Below are 26,580 nucleotides of genomic sequence, written 5' to 3' on the forward strand. Positions count from 1 at the left end.
TTAATTTTCAGATCAGTTTTATTGAACAAAAAAAAGTTTTCAAAGTTTTCATGTAGGAAATACAATATTATTATACAAGTGTTGCACAAACAAGACTAACAGAAGATCTAGAAAAGGGAATTGTCGGTGGGCATGAACATGACTGCGTACGGACAAATAGGAAAAGGGTGCAAGGAAACTGAGAGACTCTTCCTGAATGTAAAATTCACTACAACAGACGTGGAAATCTGTAGATCTGACCACTAAACACTGATGTGGTCTCCGTTTGAACAGGAAAACACATGACTCATTTGAAAATAGTGCATGGATTTCAAAATCGACAGTGACAGACTCCACAGCATTTAAACATGAAATGGATGTTTAGAAATCTCGTTTTATTTCTTTTATTTTAATTATGGTTTTTGATACTTCATTCAGAAACAAAAGATCATCCTCGTTTTCTGACCTGGTGATGTTTTAGCTCTGTTATACCTGCATCTTAAGATCTGGCAGTTTGTAAGTCAGTGGTTCTGATATTTGGGTTATTTTGGGAGACGGGGACTCTATAAAAAAGAGTAGAAATTATGTTTCCTTAAATTAAGATCTGCTCACTGGCTTTTTCCAGAGCTTTCATTGTTTCTTGATGCTGTAAAAGCTCTGGAAAAAGCTAGTAAGTAGCCTATGAGTTAAGATTCTTTTGTCAAAGAACTGTTTTGGAGTTCAAGAATAAACTTTCTTGCTCAATAACAATGTAGTTATCTCATGGAATGTGCTTTTGTCCAAATGTCTCAACCATTTTTTTTTATTGGGTGGGGTACACAGGAGTGTCTCACAGATGAAAACATGAAAATGGATTCAGGTGGTTCCTCCACCACAGTATTAACCTTTGGAAAGCACACGAGGCGGTTTGGCATGCTCAACCCAACCTGCAGGGGCAGCAGCACTTTCAGTCCCTAAGAATAACTCACAGGAAGTCACTGCTCTTAAATACTCAAAATATCCAATCTGAAATAGAAGAAAAAACGTGACCACATTCTTGTGCCAGTCGTTTAATTCAGCACCAACATTGCAAAGTTAGCACCTGTAGCAAAAACCAGTGTGGGTTCAAAGAGATTCAAACCAAATTTTAGAGATTATTTAAAATATGTTCTACAAGAAATAATATTAATGACTTTCATGTTCAGGAACAGTCAGCAACGAAGCACTGTCACACCCTCAAAGTGCATTTTGTTTTAGTTTTAAGCTGAGCCACAAGTTTGATCACAGCTGAAGAATTCAAGAAACTATTAAGTAGATTTTTTTTGGGCGACTCTCACCATCAAATCAACAGAGCAGACCACAAATGAGTTCTGATGCCACACAAAACTTTTTCTGATGCCACTGTTTTCAAATGTAATGCGGCAGGATACAGAAAAGCTTGCAGCTCAAGTTAACACATGTCACCACAAACATTTTTAAATAAGCCAAACAAATGTCTTACATCAGGACTCCAGCAGCTGGTGGTCATTTCACACCTGGAGTGCACATCTGGTGTTTCATATCTGGTAAAAAAAAACAAAAAAAAAAACATTTCCAACTTATGGAGGTGGACGAGGGCCACATCACAGAATGGAAGAATATTTTGTAAAAGAGAATAAACTCAAAAATAACAGTAAGAAATTTGTAAAAACAGAACTGAGATAGTTTAAGAAAACCTTCGAGATTGATCTCAGAGTTCTCAATGTTTCCCATAATTAAAATTTAAATATTAATCTCAGAGGTCAAACTTGTTTAAACAAGGCCAGATTTGTCTTCTGTATTAGCTGTTTTCTGGTTCACTCAATGTAAGACATCAAATATTTCCAACAGTCAAAAATACTCTATGATCAGTCTGTTGTCTCCATGTGTGGATAAACTAAACCAAAGGAACACTTTGTGAAGGACTGTAGTTCAAACATCATCAGCCAGGTATCAATCTGTGTGTGTGTGTGTGTGTGTGTGTGTGTGTGTGTGGGCCGCGGGTTCGATTTCCCTGCTGTACTCGCTCCCAGAGCCTTGCTGATTTCCAGTGGAAACAACAAAAATACAAAAAAGGAAGACAAACTAAACTTTTTTTTTTCTATTTTTCCTCAGTTTGTTTAGTTTATTTGTTTTGCTGGAAACAACCAACCACCATTTCTGCTCATCTGAAGACTTTGAAAACCCACACTGCTCATTCTCCAGTTCATCTGGGCATCCAATGAGATCATGTTGTCCCACCGCTAACTTCATTTTCTTTTTCTTTCCAGTGGGCCTCGGAGGTAACAGTGCTGATTTTAAGCGCTTCAAGTAAAAAATACTTAAAATTTTTAACAAGATGGCGCTACACTTCAAATGAGTTTTGACTGAGTTTGAATGAGTTTCTCTTCCCAGCACCTCCCAAAGACAGCAGAGTAGAGCTGCTTGCTACAATATGGTGGAACTTTGACACTGTTGTTGAGGGGCAGAAAATTTAACTTTAACAGTGGAAACTTTGCTCCAAAATTCATCAGCAACACCAGCTAGCAGCCAGTCAACTCAAAGCAGAATGATGGTTGGTTGACGTGTTTTGTGGTGTAAACTAATGCTGACAGGCTGACGGTCATTTCCCAGCCTGCTAGGAAAAGCATCACCTAACTTCAAATGCCTTTCAATTCAGAGTGGCCCCCGTCAGGAACCAGAACTTTCACGGGCCGACTACCTGCTCTACCCCCAACAACCAGCAGGGAACACAAAAACCCATGTAAAAAGTCTTCTATGAACACTGGTAGCCAGGTAGAGTAAAACACTAACATCTGCTCAAGGAAAGGATGTGTCTGTGTTGTGGGAGAACTGTCACTTATTCTGGTATCTGAAGTCTCTCAGCACGTGATTGAGAGGTTGGATCTGGATCACTGGGGACAGGTTGACCTGTAGGATCTTCTGCGCTTTCCTGCAGGCCTCATCCACTGAGCGAGAGTCATCCACCTTTACCACTTTCCATCTAAAACTGTTCTTGTCCTTCCAGCCGTTTCTCTGCCAGGTTGGATTGTTCAGTTCCTTGGGGCTCGGACCATCCCGATGGAGGCCGTTGCTCCTCCAGCCGTTGCTGGTCAGCTCTGTGTGAGTCTGAGGGAACGCCCGGCCATTAGCGTAGAAAACCGGTGCAGAATCTCCGATGAGGGCGCCGTCCAATCGGACGGGGCATGACAGGCTCTTCTGGCTGAACAAGGCCACAGCTTTGGTGGGCGCCCCGCCACCATTCTGGGAAGGCTGCAAAGGTATTCCTGAAAGTGTTGGAGGGTGCTGTTTCTGTGAAAAGACAGCAGAGGGCGCCTCACAAGACAAGTCCCAGGTAGTGTGTATCTGGAGTCTTGCCGTGTGGCAGCCAGACAGGCCTTCGATATTGGTCAGTCTGAGGCACGGCTGCACCTGCAGCTCTTGCGGCATCTCTACATTCCTGCTGGGTGTCCTGCTGCAGACGATTGCGTGATGGTCCACCAGCAGCTCTGGAGGGCGAACGCCTTGAATCCTGGGGTTGCTCCTTTCAGAGGTGTTCCAGGACGGGTGAACTTCTCTCTTCTTGGGCACGGGCCTCCTTCCCCTCCTCTTGGCGGTGGGTCTGATGTTCCTGCTGGGTGGCTTCAGCATGTCCTCAGTCAGGGGTTGGTTTGTGGAGGAGCGGTAGCGGTACACGTCCTTGCTGCGTAGCACGGTGGGCTGGTGGCCCTCCTCACTCAGCTCCTGCAGGAAGGTGACCAGCTCCTCAGTGCTCGACAGGTCGCGGGACATTGGGCTGAGGATCTTCACAGCATCCAGGAGGACGTTGTGCCCCGCTGAGGAGATCCTCGACCAAGAGTGAACCGCCCTCTGCTCCTCATTGGCAAATACCAATGGCCGGCCGACCATGGGACCTCGCACCGTGTCAGCCATGTTTCTAGTCCTGCCGGGAAAAAAAGAAAGGTTTTGGTTAAACAGAATCACAGAAAGAACTAATACCAATAAAAGAGGGATCATTACTGCCTCATAAATACACTGTTTTAAATCCTTTTACATCAAAATTTGCAACCTTACATTGTTACAACAACTATTTTTAGTCCCCGTTTGCTTTTTTTATAGTCATTCTGTGACAAAGTGTGGTAGGATGAGAGTATTGATGGTAGTATTTGCAAGTCGGATCTCACTGTGGTGTATTTTCCTGAGAATCAGACAACAAGAACATTAGTATCTCCAAAAAAAAAAAGATACTAACTGTTGTACCTACATTCTTAAATTAAATTCAATAAACACACAATTAGCAGCTTATTTAAAATTAAAAGTAAAAGCTTAATTTATCTTACGACTGAGCAGCAAAGCTGATCCAGAAATAATGATATCTAAAAAGAATCATGTTGAATTATTGCCAGCAATCTTCGCCTATGAGGTCATTAGTGGCAGATTGCCAAATTTAGGGAAAAACTGTAACTAAAGGTTAATTAAAAAAATTTTGAAAATGAGGAGGTGTCGTAATAAATCTCTGGACCTCAGTTTGAAGAAGTTTCTGTATATGTCCCAAATCAGCTCAAGACAAACTTCTTTAGTGTTCAAAAAATCATCAAGAGTCAAAGCTCAGAGCAGCAAAATGTTCTTTAATGCCGGCGATAAAGGAGAACAGTTGGAAGTGCACACAAGGTTCACCAAAAACACTCTGAGTCGTAAGGGCCAGTTTGGCTTGCATAGGTGCCTCTTGTCCGACCCCTCCGTACTGGCCGATTACACAATTAGAAAATTCTTTAAATCAGCTGTTGAAGGCCTGAAATCCCAAGATAGGTTTTTAGGTAGGCCTGGACATGTCTGGGCATGTTTTGTTTATCCAGACATGTCCAGATACGTCTCCTTTTATTTTTTAAAGGCTGTTTAGGTTTATTTTACACTATTATTTCCATATCCTTCCTTTTGGCTTTAATTTATTTAAAGTTTATTTATTTAAAGTTATTCTTGCCTTTTTTCACCCCTATTTCTTAATTCTCTCTTGACGTTATTTTTAAAAAATAGTGACAAACACACTTAGAATTTCATCAAGTGCACTGAGTGTGATTATCTTCAGCATATTACGTGCCCTTACATTAATCACAAGATTTTGTGAGGTGTTATAATGACTGGTGTAATGCTTCATAATAATAACAATTCAACATACTTATGCTTAAAGCTTATCATATTAATAATCATCATTTTGCATTGCATTTTGTTTCCTTCAGCACATCACAAGTCTTTAAAATTAAACCACAGAGGAACCCTAGAAAATAGATAAAATAGGCTCCACAAAAGGAGTTCAACAGGGTATATAACATGGAGCTTTCAGATTTGATTTGCTGTATCTTACTAAATGTGCAGTAAGTCTATTATTATATTGAACTCTACCTGTTTCTGTGTATTTCTTGGCTGTTTGAGTTAATTTTCTGATTTTTTGGGTATTTTAACTGTTTTTCAGAAATAATATGTTGTGGAGGATCTGAAGACTCATTGGCCCATCTGAAGGATTTTTTCCACGACGGAGGGTTGCAACGAACAATTATTGCTATTATCAATTAATCTTTGGATTATTTTCTCGGTTAATAGATTCATAATTTTGTCTATAAAGTCTCAGAGAATAGTGAAAAATCCCTGTTATTTCATTCTTAAGAGCCCATGGTGACATCTTCAAAGGTTTTGTTTAATGATCATTTTTATGATCATTTCAGTTGATTCTGGGTGCTGTGACCTTCTGACCCCTGACCTCCTTAACTACTTGTTAAATGTATCAACGATCCAGAAACTGAAGCATGATCTGCCGTTCACTGCGAGATGATGTTATTGATCAAGAGTCAGACGCCTAATTGTAAAATGTTAACGTGTACTGCTGCGGCTGTAAACGCACAGGCTGGAGATTTTTAATAGGTAGATCAATGCTCAGGGGAGAAACTGGTTTACTGTCAGAAGCAGTGTAACCAGACACCTCAGCCAGTACCACAGCAAATATAAAGAGGCAGTAAGGCTCCACATCTGCTGAGAATGACCCCAGCTGGCTCGTTATGCTGAGCTGACGAGCAGAAGCCAACGTGACCTTCTCTCAGTTCAGCACGGGCTCCACACCTTCATACAATTCATCTAAAATGAGCCTTGTTAGCTGCCATGGCAACCAGGACCAGTGGGACAGGACAGACTACGCCCTGGGATCCCCTTCCATATTAAAAAAAAGAAAAAAAAGGAGGAGAACTTTATCGTTTTTATCCACAGCACCAAAAACAAATATACATAACAATTTATCAGAACAAACATGAAAGGAAATATTTTAAAGATTAGATTTATTTTTAGATGATCCATAGTTCTCCTCCAAATAACGTTTTAATCTAGTTTTCGTCTCACTTTTACCATTTAAGTGCTCCTAATATGTTGCCCCAGTCATGCATATTAAATGGATGGTTAAAATAACAGGAACATGTTTCAATATAAAACGCTCCAGTGCACCAACACCACCCTCTACGACCTCAATAATAAAAATAAAGTAGAATTATCACCTTTCTGACAATGTCAACATAAACTGAAAATGTATAAGCTTCATAAAAGTAGAATTTATGACAGAGCTGTTGTACTAGATTAGATTGCACAGGTGTTCCTAGTAAAGTGCTCGGTGAGTGTATGTCTGACTTCTCAGACAACAACACTGTTTTCATTATCCAATCCCTCTGCGGTCCTACTGAAAGGACAGTTTGACTTCAACTGTTTGGACTGTTGCATGTTTAACAAACAAGCATTGGATTTATAAAGGCTTCATGTTTTGGTGAGCCAGAGACAATTTTTCACCCTGGTGGACAATAAAGATATATTCTATTCTATTTATTTTATATCTGGAATATCTTACAAATTGTTTTGTTGATGATACTTTTTTTTTATACCAGTTTTATAAAATCCATTTTCACAAAAGAAAATTATATTACAGTACAAATTTTCATTTATTTATTCATCAATTTTTCAGCTCATTGGCATTTTTACACACTCAAAGCAGTTTCATAACATAAAAAACCCATTTACTACAATCCCTTTCATACTGTTCACGCCATCAAGCTAACGTTAGCACGACAAACAGTTCAACCCATGATGTCGGCTAATAGAGGCTGGATGCAGCACCCAGCAAACATGTGACTGTAATGACATTCAAACTCACCAAGCAGTTGCTAGTTTTAACGTTGGTTAGTTTTAAAGAGAAAGTGTGTTGAGTGTCTCTGTACAGCTAGTTAACATTAGCATAAATGGTTTTATCACTTTGCTTTATGACACTTGTTTTGTGTAGTATATTTTCTTTTGCTAGTCGGCAGCTCAAAACATAGCAAGTGGAGGCAGCAACAGCGTCTACAGAGGCTTCATCAGTAACAGAGGGTTGGACCAAAACATGTAAACTGTGGGTAAGACAAGACAAAGCTTTATTAGAATATCGAAGATAATGATACTGCCTATCGTTTGACATCAAGAAATGGTGGTTCGGTGACTGGCCAATGGCCACTAACGTAGCGAAGCAGTCTCTGTGTGACCATAACAACACAGGAGTCCACAGCTAACGTTAGCTAACATCAGCCAAGCCTCACAAGACACTGTTGTCAGCTGTTCGCCGGCCGCCGAACTTCCACTATTTCGATGTCAAACGACAGACAATATCATCATCTTCAATATTTTAATACAACTTTGTCTTGTCTTACCTGCAGGTTATGTATTTTGGTCCAAGCTCCTGTTAATGATGAAATCGCTGTAGATGCTGCTGCTGCCTCCATTTGGTACCAAATGACATGAATTGTTTTGGTACTTGATAGTATCTAAGCAATTCGGTTGATGCCATAAAAGTATTGAAGTTCGGTACCCAGCCCTAAATGTATGTATCATTTCTAATATAAGAATCCAAAGCTTCTATTGCTATTGTAGTCAGCAGTGGGGAGAGAGGACAGCCTGTCTTGTTCCTCTAAAGAGAGAGAAAAAGTCTGATGCTGAATCATTAGTTATGACTGCAGCTTTTGGGGTTCTGTATATGGCTCTATTCCAGCCAAGACAGTCATAGCCAAGACTGAATTTATTTAACACTGGGAGAAGATAATTCCAGCAAACTGTCAAATCATTCTTCCTTTAAAATATGAAAACTTCCCATCAAGATTTTCTTAAGTCTAAGGGGACGCCTTCAAAATCCTTGTTTTGTCCGTACAGTCCAAAACCCGAAGAACATTCAAAATTCCACTGACTATCCAATAAGACAAAGAAATACAGCAAATCCTCACATTTGAGAAGCTGGAACCAGAGAATCTTTGGCATCCTGGTTTGAAAAATAAAATAATTGCGGGGAATTATGCTTCTCAGGAGATACACAAACGTCTGGGAACCTACGTCAAGAAGGCTGTATTATGGGCGACTGAAGGTCGCAGAGGCACCGACTCGCACACCTTCATGTCAACAACATGTCGTGTGAGCCTGTGCATCAATCAAGTTGATTGGTTGATTCAGTTCCCCTCTGCAACACACATCAATGAGTCACACAGTGTACCGGGTGACATGTTCCTTCATTACCATGAACACACACACACACACAAACACTGTAGTTTATTTTGACTCACACCCACATGCACCAAGCTATTTTTCATGGCTGTAGCTAGGTGGCTAATCCTGCCAACAAAGCTCTGATTGGATGACTGTTTCTCCAACCAGGGAAACATCCGTCAATAAGCATAACAGCAGCCCAATCTGAGACGCTGAACAAGTGAACGAAAAAATGAAGCTAGATTTGACAAGAGCCCCAATGATTAGTCAATTAATTGCCAACTAATCAGTCAATAGTCAGAAAATGAATTGCAGACTTTTTGATAGTGGTTTCATTTTTCAAGCTAAGATGCCAAGAAAATCACTGTTTTCAGTTTCTTAAATGCAAGTAATTTCTGTTTTTACTCAACATTTCTAACAGTCAGTTGGATATCTTAAGGTTCTGGACTGTTAATCTAACAAAACAGGCAAATTGAAGACATCACCATGATCTCTAAGAAATTGAGAATGGCATTTTTTCACTATTTTTTTTAAACATTTCATGGACCAAACAATTAAATCGATAAAATTATCAATTGTTTGGTTGATTGGCAGAACTTGTCACATTAAGACATGTTTGTTTTCAGATATTTACGCCAAAGGATTAACAGAGTTCAAGGAAACTAATCACTCATAAAACTGGAAAGACATCAACAGCCTTGTGAAGCAGGAAAATGAGGAAAACCTACAATCTGGGTGAAATGTCCCATTAGAATACCAGCAAACCTGGAGATGCTAATTAGCTGCCTGCTAGAAAAGCAAAAGTCCTCACCTTCATGATCGCAGCATCAGTCTGGTGGCTGTTGGTAATTTTCCACCCCAGACGTGATATAATATTACAAGCCATGTTCTGTTTACTTTTCATCAAAACTGCAGACAAGGAATGAGACGGTTTCTCTATCAGGTAACAAACTGCTCTGTTTAAACCCCCCCCCAACAAAATATGAGTAATTCATCATTTATTCATTTTACAGTCTAAAATGGTGCAGAACACAAAGCAGTGCAAGGAGATCTGTGGCTACTCTGCAGCTGAACATGCACACTATCAGGCCCGTTGATCAGAAGCAGCAACACTGAGAGTTAACTGCTGCCAGACAGACAGCAGGTTCGCATCAGTTCATCTGAAAACTGCAGAGTTCTCTCATTCAGATCCTGTCTGCACCTGGTTTATACATGTGATCTGTATCCGGATAATGGCGTCTGATCACGAGTCTTTGCATTTACATCTGATATTAATAAGTGTTCTCGTTATCGCCGTTCTGCCCACATAGTGATCGGATCTCAAAATGCAAATCTGGTAGGCCGAGCTGGTGGACTTGTCAGCAGTGATAATGTCATTAACAAAAAACAGTGACAAAAAAATATTAGTTGACCTCTTTTCTACGGTGGAAACCAGACAAACACTAAATAAAAACAAAAAAATATGACAAAATGTATTACCTTTTTCATCAATTAAATAAAAACTAAACAATAACGTGAAGGAATGGGTGAATGGATACGTGAATTTTCATATGGAAGGTAGAAAGTAATGATTTATGGACTAAACTTGTCTGCAATCCCACTGAAAATTAAACAAGAAGCAACAACAAAACAGCTGGGACAAGACAGGAATTTCTAAAAAGATAAAAGTAATATTGTCAAAGACTGTGAATGTAACCTTTGTTATTTTCAGTCAGCTGTCTTTTGTGGTGCCATCAATAGGAATGAGTGCAGTCAACCATCTCAAGCTTCCTCCAAATGTTAGCTAAAAAATTGCTGTGTTGATGTTATCGTTTTTGCAGCTCTTTTCAAGCTAAACCAGACAGACAGATCAGTATTTCAGTGAACAAGTTAGTGAATCCAGCTTCTGAATGAACACAGGTGGTAGCTGAGTTAATGCCAAGTGAGTGAGTAAGAAGGCCAGAGAGGGAGCGGCTCTGTTCAGACAGCAGATTGACATGAGCGCTCTGTATGTGAGAGCCATTACAGTCTGGTACAGGTAAACGGCGCCTTTTCCACCAACGCTACGATAGACCATGTAACCATGGTAACTGTTAACACCAAAGATGGCAACAGCTGTAGTCTCAGCATGCTTAGAAGACAAACATTAAAAATGCACCAATGACATTAAAATCTCCTAATTTTTAAAGGCTAGAACTAACAAAAATCACTCAAATATGAGCATCTCAATTTATACTGTATGCAGCGCCCTCAAAAAGTTGACAGTGGAACGAAGAAAGTGTCCTATGGCATGTATACTCCTTTCTGCTAACAGTCCCACAATGCAATGCACCACATTTTATAAACATGAAAAGCACTGTTGTGTGCCTCTGCAGCTGTAAACAATGACTAGGGATGAAAATTTTGAGCAATTTCCTTAATTGATAGTCGGCTACATTAACAATCAATAGCCTGTTAATCATTAAGAATTTATGAAACACAGTGAACACTTTTCCATAATAAAACCATTTATCCACTGACGTGGCTTATATTCACTGCAAAATCTGGTAAATTTAGGATTTAAACGACAGATTCAGTAAACACCAAGTTATTTGAATTATAAATTAAACAACACAAAATAATGCCTTGAATTCAAATTTGCAGAGCTCCAACTCCCATCTGTCATTATTCAACGACTGGCCCAACAAAACCCAACACAGCAAACAGCTGCACCACTTCACCAGCTTCAGTAGAGGACACAAATTAGATCAGACTGAACGTGTTGGACATATTTAACAATTGTGCTGTAGCCTTCAAGAGTAGATAAACATTTAAATAAACATGAATAAACAAAACAGCTTACCCCAATCTATCCACAACAGACTTTAGTCTTACTGGTTTCATATAATATGCATACCTGATCTACATGATGGGGGTGATGTGTGTTGTTGACTGGCTAACGTTACTCCAGCTGCTGGAAACAGCTGCTCGGATGGAACAGATGTCACAGAGATGCGCAAATACTGTCGCACCAAATTTATCAACTGCCACAATTAAAATGCATTATACTCAAATGCTCAGAGGAGTGTCACTTATACAGCGCATCACCTTTGCGTAGATTTTCTTTAAAATGTATAAACATGAACCTGAAACCCTGAACATACAGCGCTGCTCTCTGCTCTCACCCTGCATTAGCCGAGCAGCTGCTCACTGCCTCTGTTCAAGTCTGTAGTATTGGCCCCAGATAGCTAGCTACACCAGACAGCCGCCAGACAACAATGCAACTTTATGCTGCAGTCAGTGTTCATCAACACGACTGACACAGTGAGCAGAGCGAGGCATACCGCGACTTGGACAACAGGGAGGTGCATTCATTTGACAATTTGTGCGGCTCTTACAGGCGGTCAGTTGTAACTCAATCTCAAACAGTAAGAGACACCACCTAGTGGCACAACCATGTACAACAGCAAATCTAAAGTACATTTACTGACGTTACACTGCACGTCTCTCGTCTTCTGCATTGTCGGTTAATACATTTTTAACCGATTGAATTATTAATGGCAATTAATGAATAATGGATTAATCGTTGACATCCCTAATGATTAGGGATGTAACGGTACACAAAATTAACGGTTCAGTATGTACCTCGGTTTTGGGGTCACGGTTCGGTGCGATTTCAGTACAGCAGGAAAAAAAGAAAGGTAGGTAAGAATATTTTGGTCCTTTTTCTTGAAAAATGTAAACATCCTACAATGGCTCATTGGCCAAAACTATTACTGAAACAGTTGAGTTGCTGCAGTGGAAACTATTACTGACACAGTTGAGTTGCTGCAGTGTAAACTACTGAAACAGTTGAGTTGCTGCAGTGTAAACTATTACTGACACAGTTGAGTGCTACAGTGGAAAAGGAAAACAAGCTCTCTGTTTCTTGCACCTGCTGACAGCTGTTTTATGCTGATTTATGGTCTATCTGTACATAAAGTAGTTCAAACTAGCTCCACCTCCATGAGCTACAACAGTAACATGCTGCTTACACACTGATGCAGTATTAATAATCTAATGATGTCATATATAGTAATATATCAGTCACAGCGACCAAACCACTACTTTTACTGCAATACTTTTTAGCTACATTTTTCTCTCTCAGAACTGGTTCTTACAACGTGCTGTCTGCCCACGACAGAAATCAACTGTGTTTGTTGTTCTGATCAGCTTCACTCAAAGCCGACCGTCACAGAGAGAGGAACGCCGTACTGTTTCACTACGGCGATAACGGAGCATATTTTAGTAATAGTGTTGAACTCGGTCAGTGTTATGGGTCGCTCGTTTGTCATTCTGACGCCAGTTTAACCAGGGTAACCAGGCTACCTTGGCTAAGCCAGCTAGCATACATCCATGAGGATCTTTACCACAGCTAAGTGGTGCGTAGCCAAAAGTTCCAGATGAAACTCACGCTCTAGCATCATTGTTCCGCATGTTGGAGTAAGTGAATTTTTAAACTGTTTTGACAAGCAATTGTTTGGGTCACGAATACTCTTCGTACTACCACATGCACTGAAACGTCACATCCGTACCGTAATGGCTCATGATGGATACATGTACTGTTACACCCCTACTAATGATGACGCAAAATTGTAATGACTAGTAAGCGTCCAAACCATACACTATATTAAGATGGACGACACGTCTCCACTTCCTACCACTATGCAAAAGTGAAGCAATGTAGGTAAAGGTAAACCAGCCAGAACCAGTCGGTAACTAGCTAGCTACAACTGGTAGTGTATCACAAATGAAAACATAAATTTGCATCTTCCAAAAGAAACTGCTGCGTTCACTCTGCCATATTTGACTGATGTTTGAGGGCGGCTGTCAATCATGACACCACACCCCCTTTTTATATCCTAAAATAACTAATTCTCTTTGAAAATTCAAATAGATCTAAAATCAAAACCATAACAGCTAGAGCTTTCATTTTTTTTCAGCTGAAAGCTAAGGCTCTCATCTTTTACGCAATCACGTTGTACGCTTGTGTCGGAAGATGATGACGCCATTATATCACGTTACATGCGGGTAATAAAACCGGGTAAAACGTAATGACGACACGGGGTGGCGTGTTGGAGCGGAGTGGGGCAGAGCAGAGAAGCAGGTCGAAGTCAGAGAGATTTGGAGAAAGTTGAGAGATTCAGATTCAGATATTGAGAGAGTAAGTGTATTTTTGGAGCATATACGTGTCTTTTTTTTGTCGTGATGACGAAGAAAAGAAGGCTTTGGGGGTTTTGTTCGCGGGTGGTGACCAAACAGAAGAGGCGCTTTCTTCTGATCCGGACTCCTTCAGTGAGGATGGGTTCAAAGGGTTAAGAACAAACTTATCAGCGTGGTACGAACTACCTAGAATGATAGAAAAAATCTTTGGAAAAAATTTGACGTGCACTTTAATTTTTTAGTTTGGCCCATGTCCCATCCGCTAACATGAAGGGGACGGGACTTATGACCTATACTGCAACCAGCCACCAGGGGGCGATCAAGATATTCTGGCTTCACTTTTGGGGAGCTTTCCTGTTATCAATCTTTAAATACAGTCTATGGTCCAAACTCTCAACATAAAGCTCATCATTAGGTCATCTATTGAGTGTCTGTTATATAGGAGCAGTGTATGAGTGGATGAAGGAGAGATTTCAGACAGAGGCCTGGTTTTTGACAGGCAATTTGAGATAGCAGGAAGAGGCAGAGTCAGGTGACCTTTTACGGTGCTTTCAGACAGCGAGTGGTTTCAGTCACAGCTGCTGCCAGGCAACATCACGTTGCATGTATTTTGAATCAGTTAAGTCAGAATTGGAAAAAAACTCTCAATTCTGAGAAATCTGATCTTATCATTTTCTCCTAAAATTTATGAATAACTTTCCTCAAATTTCTTGCATACCTAGAACTTGATCCTCATCTGCAAAATAGGTGCAAATATGAATTAATGGAATTATTTAAAAGGTTTAAGATACATTTTCTATTGCTAGTCAAAGTGAAAAAGAAGATAAAAGTCCAGAAAAAACATGAGAAAGAGAGGAAGAAGAGGAGATGAAAAAGCAGAGAATGGAGGACAGAAAAAGAAGGGAGAGAAAAAGAAGGATAGAGGGAGACGGAGAAGGTATTTGTTGTTGCAAAATCCAGACAGAGATCCACAGTGTGACTGCACACAAGTCGACTTCCCATGATTCACCATGACTGTACGCTGCTCACAGGGAGTCTCTACATTAGCAGTTTCCTCACTTGGAAGAGAGCGATAGAGGGATGAACAGAAGGGGGATGGGTGCAGGGTGAAGGCTGGTGGGGGTGTCGGGGGGTTCTTGATGGACAGCTCCATGACAGTCTGCCTGGATTCATTTCCGTGGCTGTGGAGATCATTATTGGTGTTGAACACTTTACGTGTTAACCAGACACAGTATCTACACATGTTGTGTAGCGAAAGCAGCATGTTCAGAGAGCAGCAGCTTCAGTCGTCCGTCTGTATCTACACCGTATGCGTTCTGGCACAGTGTTAAGTGTCGGTCACTCGCGTTTTGGCAACACTCAGAGCCCAACCACATTGTCACTGTAGTTACATGCGTGAAACGGAAGAAAACAGACTTGAAACGTAAAAATATGTTTTGGTTTGAGTAGAGTAAAGCGCAAGTAGATACATCTGTGTTAGCTGTATAGAAGCTATGGATGTCAGTATCGGTTAATTTTACTTTCAACAGAATGACAACAATTAACTGGTAACTAACCGGTTAATCGTTAATAAAAGTTGTAATGTTGTTTCCATTTGTGAGAGCTGTCCAGCAGTCAGTGGTCAGAGCTAGCTTGACTTTTAGCGCGTCCTTCTTCACCTCAAAGTGTTTTCAATTGTTCAGATGTTTCATATTATGCTCTATCGTTTATTTTGTTGTGACGCAAATCGCTCTCTTCACAGCAATATTTATCATTTGAAGTCTTTTGTGTGGATTACATTAATAAATTACTCTTCTTGGCTTGTTACTGGCAAAGCTTTTATTGCACTTACAGTAACATAACGTGTTTAGTTGTCGTCAACTGTCCATCGCTGTCTGTCTCTCCTCTGCTGCGCTGCATACACACGGAGGGCTCAGCCCCGCCCGCGCTGAGAAAGAGCAGAGAAGAGGAGAGAGACAGCGAGTCGGTGACTATAAATGACAGCAGAACGCAGTTCAGATGGTTTTTCTAGGGATGGCAGCAGTTTCGGTCTGTTAGTCCACCACTTTGATCCAGACAGAAACATCTCAACAACTATTGGACAGATTGCCATGAAATTTGGCAAAGACAATTACTTTGGTAATCCCCTGACATTTCATTTAGCACCACTATAGGTTCACAGTCTTGTTTTTTAGGGAAACAGCAACAGTTAATGGATTGCCATGATAGTTGGCACACACATTCTTGTCCCCCTCAGGATGAATTGTAATAAATCCAGTGATCCCCTAACTTTTCATCTAGTACCATCGTCAGGTCAAAGGGTCAAAATTTCTCTAATTCTTTGGATTATGACCGAATACCTGCAAAACTAATGACACTGCTTCAGACTGTGTTTAGTGCTAATTAGCAAATGTTAGCATGCTCACCTGTGAAACATTCAACACATTAGCATTGTTATTGTGAGCATGTTAGCTTGCTGCTGTTATTTTCTATATTTTTTGTTACAGTTTTAATTGACCAGAAGAACAACAGATTATTTACAGATTGTTGAGATCAAAAGCAACATTTGGTATGTTTAAACACAACATTTTATAAATATAAGAAATTTAAACCAGTGACAGAATTTCCATCCTGAATACATCACAAAATCAATCACCAAACTCCAAAAGAGAACGTACTTCATATCAATACCTCTGGGGGAAAAAAAACAGAGCGACAACTGTGCCGTACTGCATTGCCAAAATATTATTACAAGAAAACACACAAAAACAACACAATCTTAACACTTATCTATGTATCTGTTTATAGAGTAAAATATTACCATAACTAGACCACAGAATGAAACCAAATCAACAGCAATTCTCCCTTCTCAATAAAGGCAGTTTCGTTTCTCTATCAGGTTGCCATCATAGTGAAAATGCAGCTGCAGGGCAACAGCTGCGGCTGTGTGGTTACAGAGCAGTTTCAGAGCAAGCCGGCACAAACACTTGTGATTGGTTGCTTGACTAGTGAATAGGGAGCGCTTGATTTGATGCGCCAGAGCAGGCACTTAAGACACAATGGCATGACACGTTACCAGCCAAATACAGTCTTTGGAAATAAAAATTGACAATATTGAACAAGTAATCATGCAGCTCTATGTTCTATACATTTGTGTGTATATAGGCTAATATCTATGTGCATGTACATCTATGCACAAATAGTCAGTCAGTCCTTTTCTACTGCAAGACCAAAACCTTTTTCTGCTTAAAACTGGCTTGTATGTATCTGCTTGAACTGCTTGGACTTTGAAAGTCTGGTTGAGCTGAATTTTGTGGCCCCTTCCTAATTGTGACATAATATCCAAGACTCTGAGGTATATTTCATACTTTTTCATTCCCTCCCAGCTGTGGTAGCAGTAGCCACTCCAAGTATAAAAAGCAAAACAGTTGCTAATCATGGCCCCAGTTTCTGCCTCTCATATATAGCTGCTGGTGACATTAGCAAGCCTTCAGAAGTGCCTGCAGAGAGACGCCATTTCATATGAAAGATGATGTGTTTGGCAGTAAAGACAACACATGGGTCCAGGGACTGTACTGTATTCAGGGCTTAACAAGATATTTAGGGCTGAAAAACAGTAATGTTAATGTTAATGTCAAAGGGCTGCAATCAGTCTCCAAAATTAACTTTTTGACTCACCTGCTAAGATGACTGGTAGATGGGAAAATCCACCAGCGAAGCATTTTTTTTATTGGCCAAAATTATAAATTGCCATTTAGTGTCACATATCAGTATTTCCCCTATTTTCAGTCATATCACATATATTTGTATCAATGGGCTACTAATGACTTTCACTTGCACGCTGTGCGAGCACAATAACACCCTGCGTTATCGTGAAATTGTTTTGAGTCATCCTACTTCTCTTCATTCTTCAAAGGACATCTACGTGAAAATTACAAGAGTAGCGTAGCTCCGTTAAGGGAACAGGGTGAGTGAAAGTGTAAATGAGCGTGTGCAGTTGAGCAAATGACGGTGAATGCGAGCAGAGCAGAGGAAATGGTTAGCAGCAAGTTGTCAATGTGGCAGTAAATGTACAGTACAGGCTACAGTGTGTCGGTTAATAAATGCTGCAGCTCCTCAAGACCAAGAAAATACTCGTCTATCGAAGGGGGTTAGCCACAAAGTTAGCAACCACGCATCCACAAGCCTAACCTGCCCAGGCCCACACCACCATCGTGCTTTCCCTTATTCCATTCCCATACTCTGTACTTCTCCATTTCATCCAGAAAAAAATGATTTGTGATAAAATGATTATACAACTTGATAAGGTGCTATACCGATAATGTCTGAACAGGTAAAAATTTCCCACAAGAGTAAACATGCTCAAAGTAGAATTACTTAATTAATTCGCCTCAAACTGTCTCAAGTGCTCCTACGATTTCATGTTTAGACACGTGTGAAAAAACACATGGTGTGCATCTACACTGTACAGGGACAAACACGAGTAATTTCCTCCAAGCAATCATGCCAGATATTTCATTACATGACTATTTTGGTACAAACAGTTACCCGCCGGTGTGTCGAATAGCCTTCTGAGATTTACTCCCCGAACAGAAAATCTACCCGCATTTGGCGCTTGTATGGGTGTTAATTTCGGACCCTGGCTGGAATTGTGTAAAACAAGAAAAATGAGCTTTGGGATGGATTAGGGTGATGAGCCCCAACCATTACAACCATAATCTGTACATTAACAAATCTTTTTAAAAATAAAACTATATATCTGTGAGAATTTTTTTTAAATTATTGCATGCATACTTTCTTTTCTCCATTATTCCATCTCCAACAATTATGTTTTGGGCATTTCTGCCCAATTCTCAATCAACAACCAGTATTCCAATAGGACTTTTTATTTAGTACTAAGACTGTTAAGACTATTTATTAGCGTAAAATTAGTGTACAAAAAATTGTTGGATGTTACAAGACAGAGTGAACTAAGCAGCCGCACAGTTCTGCGTTCTCTCTTTCTCTGTTTAGCGTCTTCAGGTTAGGCTAACCCATTGTTGCTAACTTTGGTGCTAACCCCCTTCACTTTTCCAGCCGTTGGGGAAACAACAGACGAGACTTTTCTTGGTCTTGAGAAAAGAAGCTGCAGCATTTATTAACTGACACACTGTAGTCTGTACTGTATATTTGCTGCCAGATTGACAACTTACTGCTAACCTTTTCCTCTGCTCCGCTTACATTCACCGTCACTTTTCTGCCGCTTGCTCTCTAACTCAACCGCTCACTCACCCGCTATGCCACATTCACACACTGCCCTTTTCCTTAAAAGGAGCTACGCTACCAAGAGTCTCCCAGGCCACGACAAAGAGGTTAACTCACATTTTGGAACAGCACTGCACAGAGGCTACCAAACGCTATTGATTTCCAAATGAATGTTATTTTTGGCATTAAAATTTATTTATTTTTGGCCTGGTGCCCCGGCAGGCCTGTACTATTACACGGAAAACACACGAGTCCAGTTACACACAATAACGCAAGCATTTAAATTCCAACTAAATAATACAAATGAAAACAACCACAATACATAGCCTACAGAAATCACCTCTACCCAAATGACGTTGTGACCTAACGTGCTACGGTAAGTGTATTATCTCATTTCCAGTTGCCAGCGTTTCTGTGTTACCGGTAGCATTTCTCTGCTCTCAACCCTGTTAATTTTGCTATGTTCTTCATTACTGCAGCTAATTATCCACTGAACATTTTAATAAACACTTGTTCTGCTCAAGCACTCATTACTCTCTCCTTCTTTTAGCGACTTTCTCGCTAATCCCACAGTTGTTTACATGCTATTCAGATCTGCTAGTTACGTAAGCTTAGCAGCCAGTGATGGCTTCTCTCTCTCACTGTCCTGCTCTCTCTCGCTTGGTGTGTCTTATATTCAGCTATTCCTCTGCCTCGTTTTATTGATTAATGTGTGAGTGTGTTGTTTAAAGTACCGGAGTAACAGTGAAATACAATCCAGCGAGTTTGATTGGAGCAAAAGATTATTGCGTTTAAAGTTTATCAGAAAAATACTGCACAGAGGTTTGTAATATTCACAGACTGCATTTCACAACTCTGGAAAGTTATGAGAGTTAAATGAAGAACCATACCACCAATAACAGAAGCCGCACTGGCCCTTCTCGAAAAATGACAGTACGCACAATTCGCTACTTACGCAGCCTTGCATTGAAAAAACAGATGGGCAAGTGCTTCTGACTTGGCACAAGGATTATCTGTGGAGAACATCGCATGAAGTCAACCTCTACAGGTGACGTCCAAGAAGAAAACCACTGCTCACAAAAACTGCAAAACTGATCTTTGTCAGAGAACATGAGAAGAAGCCTGATGAATATTGGCGGCACATTCTTTGGTCAGATGAATCCAAAATAAATTTGTTTGGATCTGATGGGCTACAGCATGTCTGGCATGGACCTGGCCAGGACACTGATGACCTGGCACTATGAATGCAAGTTCACTCTCAGTCTCAAGGAATTTGGCAGGACAGGAACTTTCCAACATGACAATGATCCCAAACACACTGCAAAAAAAAAAAAATCACACAAAAGTTTTTAAAAAAAGAAAAGAGTGAAAACTATAACCTGGCCAAGTATGTCCCCTGTCCTGAATCCAATAGAACACCTTTAGAGTATTTTAAAGTGGAAAGTAGAGCAACAAAACCCCTCCAGCAAAGAGCAGCTGAAAAGAATCATCTATGAAGAACAGCAGAACATCTCTCCATAGATCTGTGAAAGACTGGTATCATCCCTGTCCAAGAGGATCGAATCTGTCATCAAAAATACCAAATATTGAAAAATAAAACATTGGAGTCTCACTAGTGAAGGGCGTACTAACTTTTGTTGCAGCTCGTTCACATAGTGTAGCAGCTAATTGCATTTTTGCAGGAAAATCTTTTTTGCAGAAAAAAGTGGAAAGAGGCACGAAAATTGGCACAAATTCTCCTTGGGGACTGTCCTGTTGATAAAGCCCATTAACCATGCAAAAATCAAGATGGCTGCCAATCTTCCAAGATAGCCACCATTTCCAGCCCAGAAACACTATTTTGAGGGCAACTTCGTGTAGAATTTTCCAATATGAATGACCTTGCTATCAAACCATACCTTTTTGACCACAGAGAGGCTAAGAAGCTTCCTTCTACCATATTGCAGCCATTGAAAAAAATAATCTGCTTACCAAGCTCTGGGCTGCTAAGATGCAAGGTGTAGGTGATAGAAGCTTTAGGGCTGCATTGCAATCCATCTGCAGAAGATTTATATACCTATAGCATATTCTAATTGTCTGCTATAGCGCACTGTTCAACAAGATGGCCAATGCAGTTCCAGTGCCAGCTACATGGCATAATGACTGGAGGAAATGTTGCCTCCATCAAAAGGAGACAAAGGAAGCAAATCACCACCAATACATTATCCGAGTAAACATAACGGCTATACCATGATTGCCACCAATGTTCCTCTCAATGAACTTCCAATTTTTCTTGACCAATTACTCACACCAGCCCAGTCAAACTGACACATTATGAGAAAGGTAGAACCAGATTTCAAGAGGTTCTTGAAGGGAATGGAAGGTGAAGACATATCCCGCCTTCTACGAGCTGATCAAGAAAAAAACAAATTGACTTTTCTCTGCCAGGAACGAGTCTCTGCTGACTCTTCTAAAGAGAAAGCATGAAGACAGACTGCAACTCTTCTCTAAGCTGTTCATCTCATGTCAGAACAGAGAATGTGATCTCAATGAACTTTTTGCAATGCGAAGCCTGCTGCCGTGAGCAATGGTGGAAAGCTCCATACCTATCAGAAATCTCAGCTTGTGCTATTCTTGAGACCCTTGTTAAGATCCCAGATATGGAACCAGAGTCTGAGTCCATCATAATTGATGTTTCAGCATTGGTCAACAATCTGTCACCACAAACTTCAAAGACTATGCAGATTTGATGTTCTGCCCACCATCAGTGTTTCCCAAAGGAGACTTTGATGGATGGATCTTTGACCCTCTTGGGAGGTCCGGGGGCATGCAGCCCAGAAGAAAATTTTGTACATTTTAAAGATAAATGCATCAATCTGGTGCACTTTAAGGGCAAAAAATAAAGAGGCTTGGTCTATGAAGAACTTTGTGCTACAGTAAACAATTTAATCATAATCACATTGGCTGTAAGATATGTATGGTGATGACACGACAAATATAAACCAAACGATTATAACTATTTGACATTAGTTATAATTGACATTGACATTGTGTTCTGTTCACTACTTGTTTCTGCTGAAAACATGGACAAAATATTAGTGCTCAAGGACTAATCAATTAGTTGACTGAGAGAAAATTAATCAGTAACTATTTTGAGAAGTCTTTTTGTTAAGGAAAAACTACAAAATTTGCTGGTTGCAGCTTCTCAAAGGATGATTTTAAGCTTTTTTGTGTCATGATAGTAAACTGAATATATTTGGATTTGGACAAAATGTGACATTTGAAGACATCACATTAATTTTAACTAACCATTTTCTGACATTGTATTGTGTTAATTGTTTCTGCTTGTTTCACAGGAGAACAAAACATTAGTCAATGTAGGTTAAATGTTTTGTGCCACTGTGCTCAGAGATATCAGATGAGCTAAAATTTAAAAAGGACTGTCTTATTGCATTTACCGAAACTTCCAGGTGACACTGAACATGCTATCAGCTCAGAGGTGGTGAAGCCTGTCAGTCACTCCGGATGCCCGGGCAGTGGCTGGTATGAGTGGCCGAAGAACCAACGACCCCAGGCAGCGGCAGAGGAGGCCAGAAGGAAAAAACATGCTCACCAAGCTAGCTAGCTTGCTAACCCTAACCCTCAGTTTTAGACTCTCTCACTCTCCATTTCTTCAAAGGTCAACACTGTCAAGACAATTTGCAAACGTTACTGGTAAACAGCACTAAGGGTGGGACCAAAAACAAAATTGCAACATATCGCGATATTTCCACTTGTGATACGTTAAAGATACACTGGCGCCAAGTATCGAGACCGCTCAGAATTGATTCAGCTACTTTGACTTACCACTACCCTCCGCCTCCTTATGGAGGCGCTGAACAGACTGTTGAGGGTCAGATGAACAGCAATTGCAGGTGACAACTAAGAAGAAATGCAAGCAAAATCACCAGCGATGAGTAGCTGTTATCAGACTCACCGTGTCTGTGCTGGAAACACAGAGAGTCTGCTGGAGCTTTGTCACTAGAAGCACATTCATAGCCCTTTGTAAAAGTTTCTGTGTGTTAACTGTTGTTGTAGCTGAGCAAGCAGCTCTACTACAAGGCTCACCGATGTGTGTGTCTCTGTGTGTGTGTCTCTAGGGGAGTGTTAGTACATAGCTGTAGCCCTGTTGTTTATCATGTTAACTGTAACCTTGTAAACATATCTGGTAAAGCTCAAAATATAGCACAGTTAATTATTGGTGGCCCAATAGTCCCTGGCACTAAAAGTGGTTTGAGATGCTTGAAAACTCATGAATATTGGCACACATGTTGGAACTGGTGAAAATTGCATAGTTTTGTAGTGACTGGGCTCAGCATAGCCAGCAGGCTCCATGGCGCTCCTTAACGCAGGGCCATGCTGGGATAAAGTTGCTTTGAAATTCATCAAAATTCAGGGGGATAATTGCTCTCATAATTCTCTTTTTTTTTTTTAAATTTCACCCATCAGGAAGTCAGCCATTTTGGATTTCCATTTTGGATTTTGTGTGTCAATTTTCATTATATGACCACGTTTGAGGCTTTCACAATGCAAAAAAAAAACAACTCATGAAGCTTTGCACCCATGTTTGAACTAGTAAATATTTCGATTTGATATTGCAATTGGGCTTGGGCGTGGCACCTAAAAGTCAAACCCTCCACCTTTAAATTTGACGTAGATGTACAAAATTTAGTATGCACATGTAACATCTCCAGACTTTAAAAAAAGCCTCTTGGAGCCATACCCTAAGTCCAACAGAAAGTCAGCCATTTTGAATTTACTGTGCAATTTTTTTCGTGAATTGAAGCCATTGACAGGTTTGTACTTTAACAACTCCTCCTAAAGAATTAATCCGAGCGACTTCAAATATTGTAGGTGACATCTAAAGACCTTTGCCCTACTTGGTATGGTGTGGCGGTCAATTTTGCCCAAAACATGAAACAGAAAGTTGGTTAACACCACTTTACATTGTCCAATCTGCCCCAAATTTCTTCAGTCTAGGGCTGTAGTCTGCTGGTCGACCGGTTGATTAGTTGGTCGATATACTCTCGTCCGACTAAATTGTCATTGGTCGATCATCAGAAGTAGTAAGTTGTCAGTCTGGCAGTAAATGTACAGTACAGACTACAGTGTGTCAGTTTATAAATGCTAAAAAGTCACATCTGTTGTTTCCCCAAATGCTGGAAAAGTAAAGGGGGTTAGCTCCAAAGTTAGCAACAATGGGTTAGCCTAACCTGAAGACACAAAACAGAGAAATACAGAGCAGAGCAATGTGTGGCTCCCGAGTTAACCCCCCCCCCCCCCCCGAGACTAATCGATTAGTTGAAGATTATGTATTATTTTAGTCGACCAAGATTTTCCTTGGTTGACTACAGCCCTACTTCAGTCAAGGCCTGAACACATCTACATGTCAATATTGAGTCATAGTCATAGCGCCACCTACTGACAACATTAAGTCAGCCTTATGAGACAAACATCATCTGATTTACATGAAATTTACATGATGTGGTCTACATATTATATACAGCAACATGACGTATGGTTAGTGGTTTGGCCTGGCGGGGTGTGTGTGTGTGTGTGTGTGTGTGTGTGTGTGTGTGCGTTCAGACGTGACTTTTCTTTGTCTTGACAAGCTGCAGTATTTATTAACTGACAGACTGTACTGTCTGTACTGTACATTTACTGTCAGATTAACAACTTAATAACTAAGGACAACTAACGTTAAAAGTAAAGATAGGCTTTGATGTCTGCTTCCCGGCTCATTTTAAAAAAGACGAGAGAGAGAGAGCACCAGCAAGAGAGAGAGAGAGAGAGAGAGCAGCAGTGGTTGAGCGAGCTAGAGAGTGAATGAAGAGAGGGAGCGAGAGTAGCGAGAAAGCCGGTGAGTCAGTTCAATAAAACGTTATTTTCTGATTGTTTCACAGCGGTTACATTCTGGAGGACAAATAAACATGCCCACATCCCCACACACACCTCTGCTTGACCCTACGGCTGACCGCTGCACCGCCTGATTTAGTCTGAATACGGCCTTACTGCTAACCTTTTTCTCTGCTCCGCTCGCATTCAACGTCATTTTTCTGACACTCGCTGTCTCACTTAACCACTCACTTGCTTACGCTCTGCCCTATTCCTTAAAAGGAGTTACGCTACCAGGAGTTTCCCCAGCAACGAGTCAGACGCTGTCTCACGTTTCAAAACAGCGCTGCTCAGAGACTCCCAAACGCTATTGATTTCCGAATGTATACAAGATTTCCAATGTCATCTCCAGCGCCATGTACTGCACACATGAAATAACATTTTACCCATTCACACAGTGTCCAATAATCCTGAAAATTCAGAGCCATTTCAACTGACCTCCAGTAGCGATACCACGGCTGCCACTCCCACCAACATGTGAAAGGTGCGAGAGCCCATTCATCACTGCTTGCAGCTTTAATTACAAGTTACTTTACAGATGAAAATTTGACACAATGGACAATTTAATGAGCTTTCAAAATACAACATATTGCTAAAGATTAAACCAGTGGTTTTCAACCATTTTGGCGTTTGGCATTTTACAAAAAGCAGTGTGTAGTCGGGGTCACATTTCAGATGTCTATGAGTTGTTGACAAGTCAACCAAATAATGATCTTTCCTTAAAAAACTTCTCTGACGGTTTCATTTGTGATAAATGTTCTAAAAACAAACAACCAAACAAAAAACAACACTTCGAGAACCAGCAGTCCCTCCAACTTCGCAACTCTATCATCGTGGCGATTCAAATTACGAATTAAATTCACCAATATACCATTTAACTGTTCCCACGCACCCTTTAGCTGTGCTTCAAAATTACAGATAAAGACAAAACTAACAAAACAGGTCAATTGATATGTTTACTCACTTGGTAGAACAATGAAACCGACAATGGGATTGCTACATTTCAAAAAAAAATATCAGAAATGCTAACAAACTGACTAGCCTATGAGGGTTGACCTACAAAACGTGCGCAACCCTACGTCGCTCTGTTGCTCTCTATCGCCCCCTGTCCGGACGCGCCGGTAAGACTCCATTGAATTTCCAGAACATTGCTATTCAGCTCCTTTAAACTGCAGCCAAACACACATTCACGTAATCAACAAGAAGAAGCTCATTTACAACTTTCAGTGGTTTGGCGAAACACGACGCCATTTTTCACACAGACTTGTGAAGTGCCAGCGACCAGCTCTGCTCGCCAAACACTATCCCAGCAGTCTTTCCTCTGTCTGGGCAGCTAACAGTTGTTTAGGCACCCTTATCCGCTCCGGTCAGCCCGGCCCTCAGCTCGCCGGACATTACCCGACGTGTCTGCTGAGTCGGAAATATGACGGATACTGACGCGAACTGAAGTGCTCAACAAAAAGAAGCGGGATTACCTTTTAACGGTGCTGTCTCGGCATCCTCCGGTTGTCGCTGTGTCGACGCTCTACGGTAAAATGGCTGCAACAACAGCGGTGTGGATGGCAGCCCAGAGAAGAGAGGCGGAGGCTGCCGGGGAGAGAGGAGAGGGGGCGGGCTCTGTTAGCCCCGCCGTGCGGTGGGGGTGGGGAGTAGACACAAGTGACTGAAAAAATAATCTCTGGTTTGATTGAGAAAAACAATTTCCGAAATAAAAAAATCCACAATAAATAACAGTAGCTCGGAAATCTATGATGTATTTCATTACAAAACAATTACTTGTGAAGCAAACAATGG

General features: G+C 40.7%; 1 protein-coding gene across 3 annotated transcripts; it reads right to left on the reverse strand.

Annotated features, from left to right (window-relative positions):
• Nucleotides 1-26,580, reverse strand: ccdc71 (coiled-coil domain containing 71). Of its 3 annotated transcripts, XM_042406410.1 has the most exons (3): nucleotides 26,262-26,580; nucleotides 15,482-15,577; nucleotides 1-3,898 (listed from the first exon to the last, which is right to left on the reverse strand). In XM_042406410.1, the coding sequence occupies exons 2-3, from the start codon at nucleotides 15,547-15,549 to the stop codon at nucleotides 2,812-2,814; spliced, it is 1,155 nt and encodes a 384-aa protein (XP_042262344.1). In that variant the 5' UTR covers nucleotides 15,550-15,577; nucleotides 26,262-26,580; the 3' UTR covers nucleotides 1-2,811. The 3 variants fall into 3 exon arrangements, with proteins under 3 accessions (XP_042262344.1, XP_042262345.1, XP_042262346.1); XM_042406411.1 differs by lacking the exon at nucleotides 15,482-15,577 and having other exon boundaries at nucleotides 26,262-26,577; XM_042406412.1 differs by lacking the exons at nucleotides 15,482-15,577; nucleotides 26,262-26,580 and adding an exon at nucleotides 9,302-9,476.

Source organism: Thunnus maccoyii, chromosome 3 (genome assembly GCF_910596095.1).
Source record: "Thunnus maccoyii chromosome 3, fThuMac1.1, whole genome shotgun sequence".
Classification (NCBI taxonomy): domain Eukaryota; kingdom Metazoa; phylum Chordata; class Actinopteri; order Scombriformes; family Scombridae; genus Thunnus; species Thunnus maccoyii.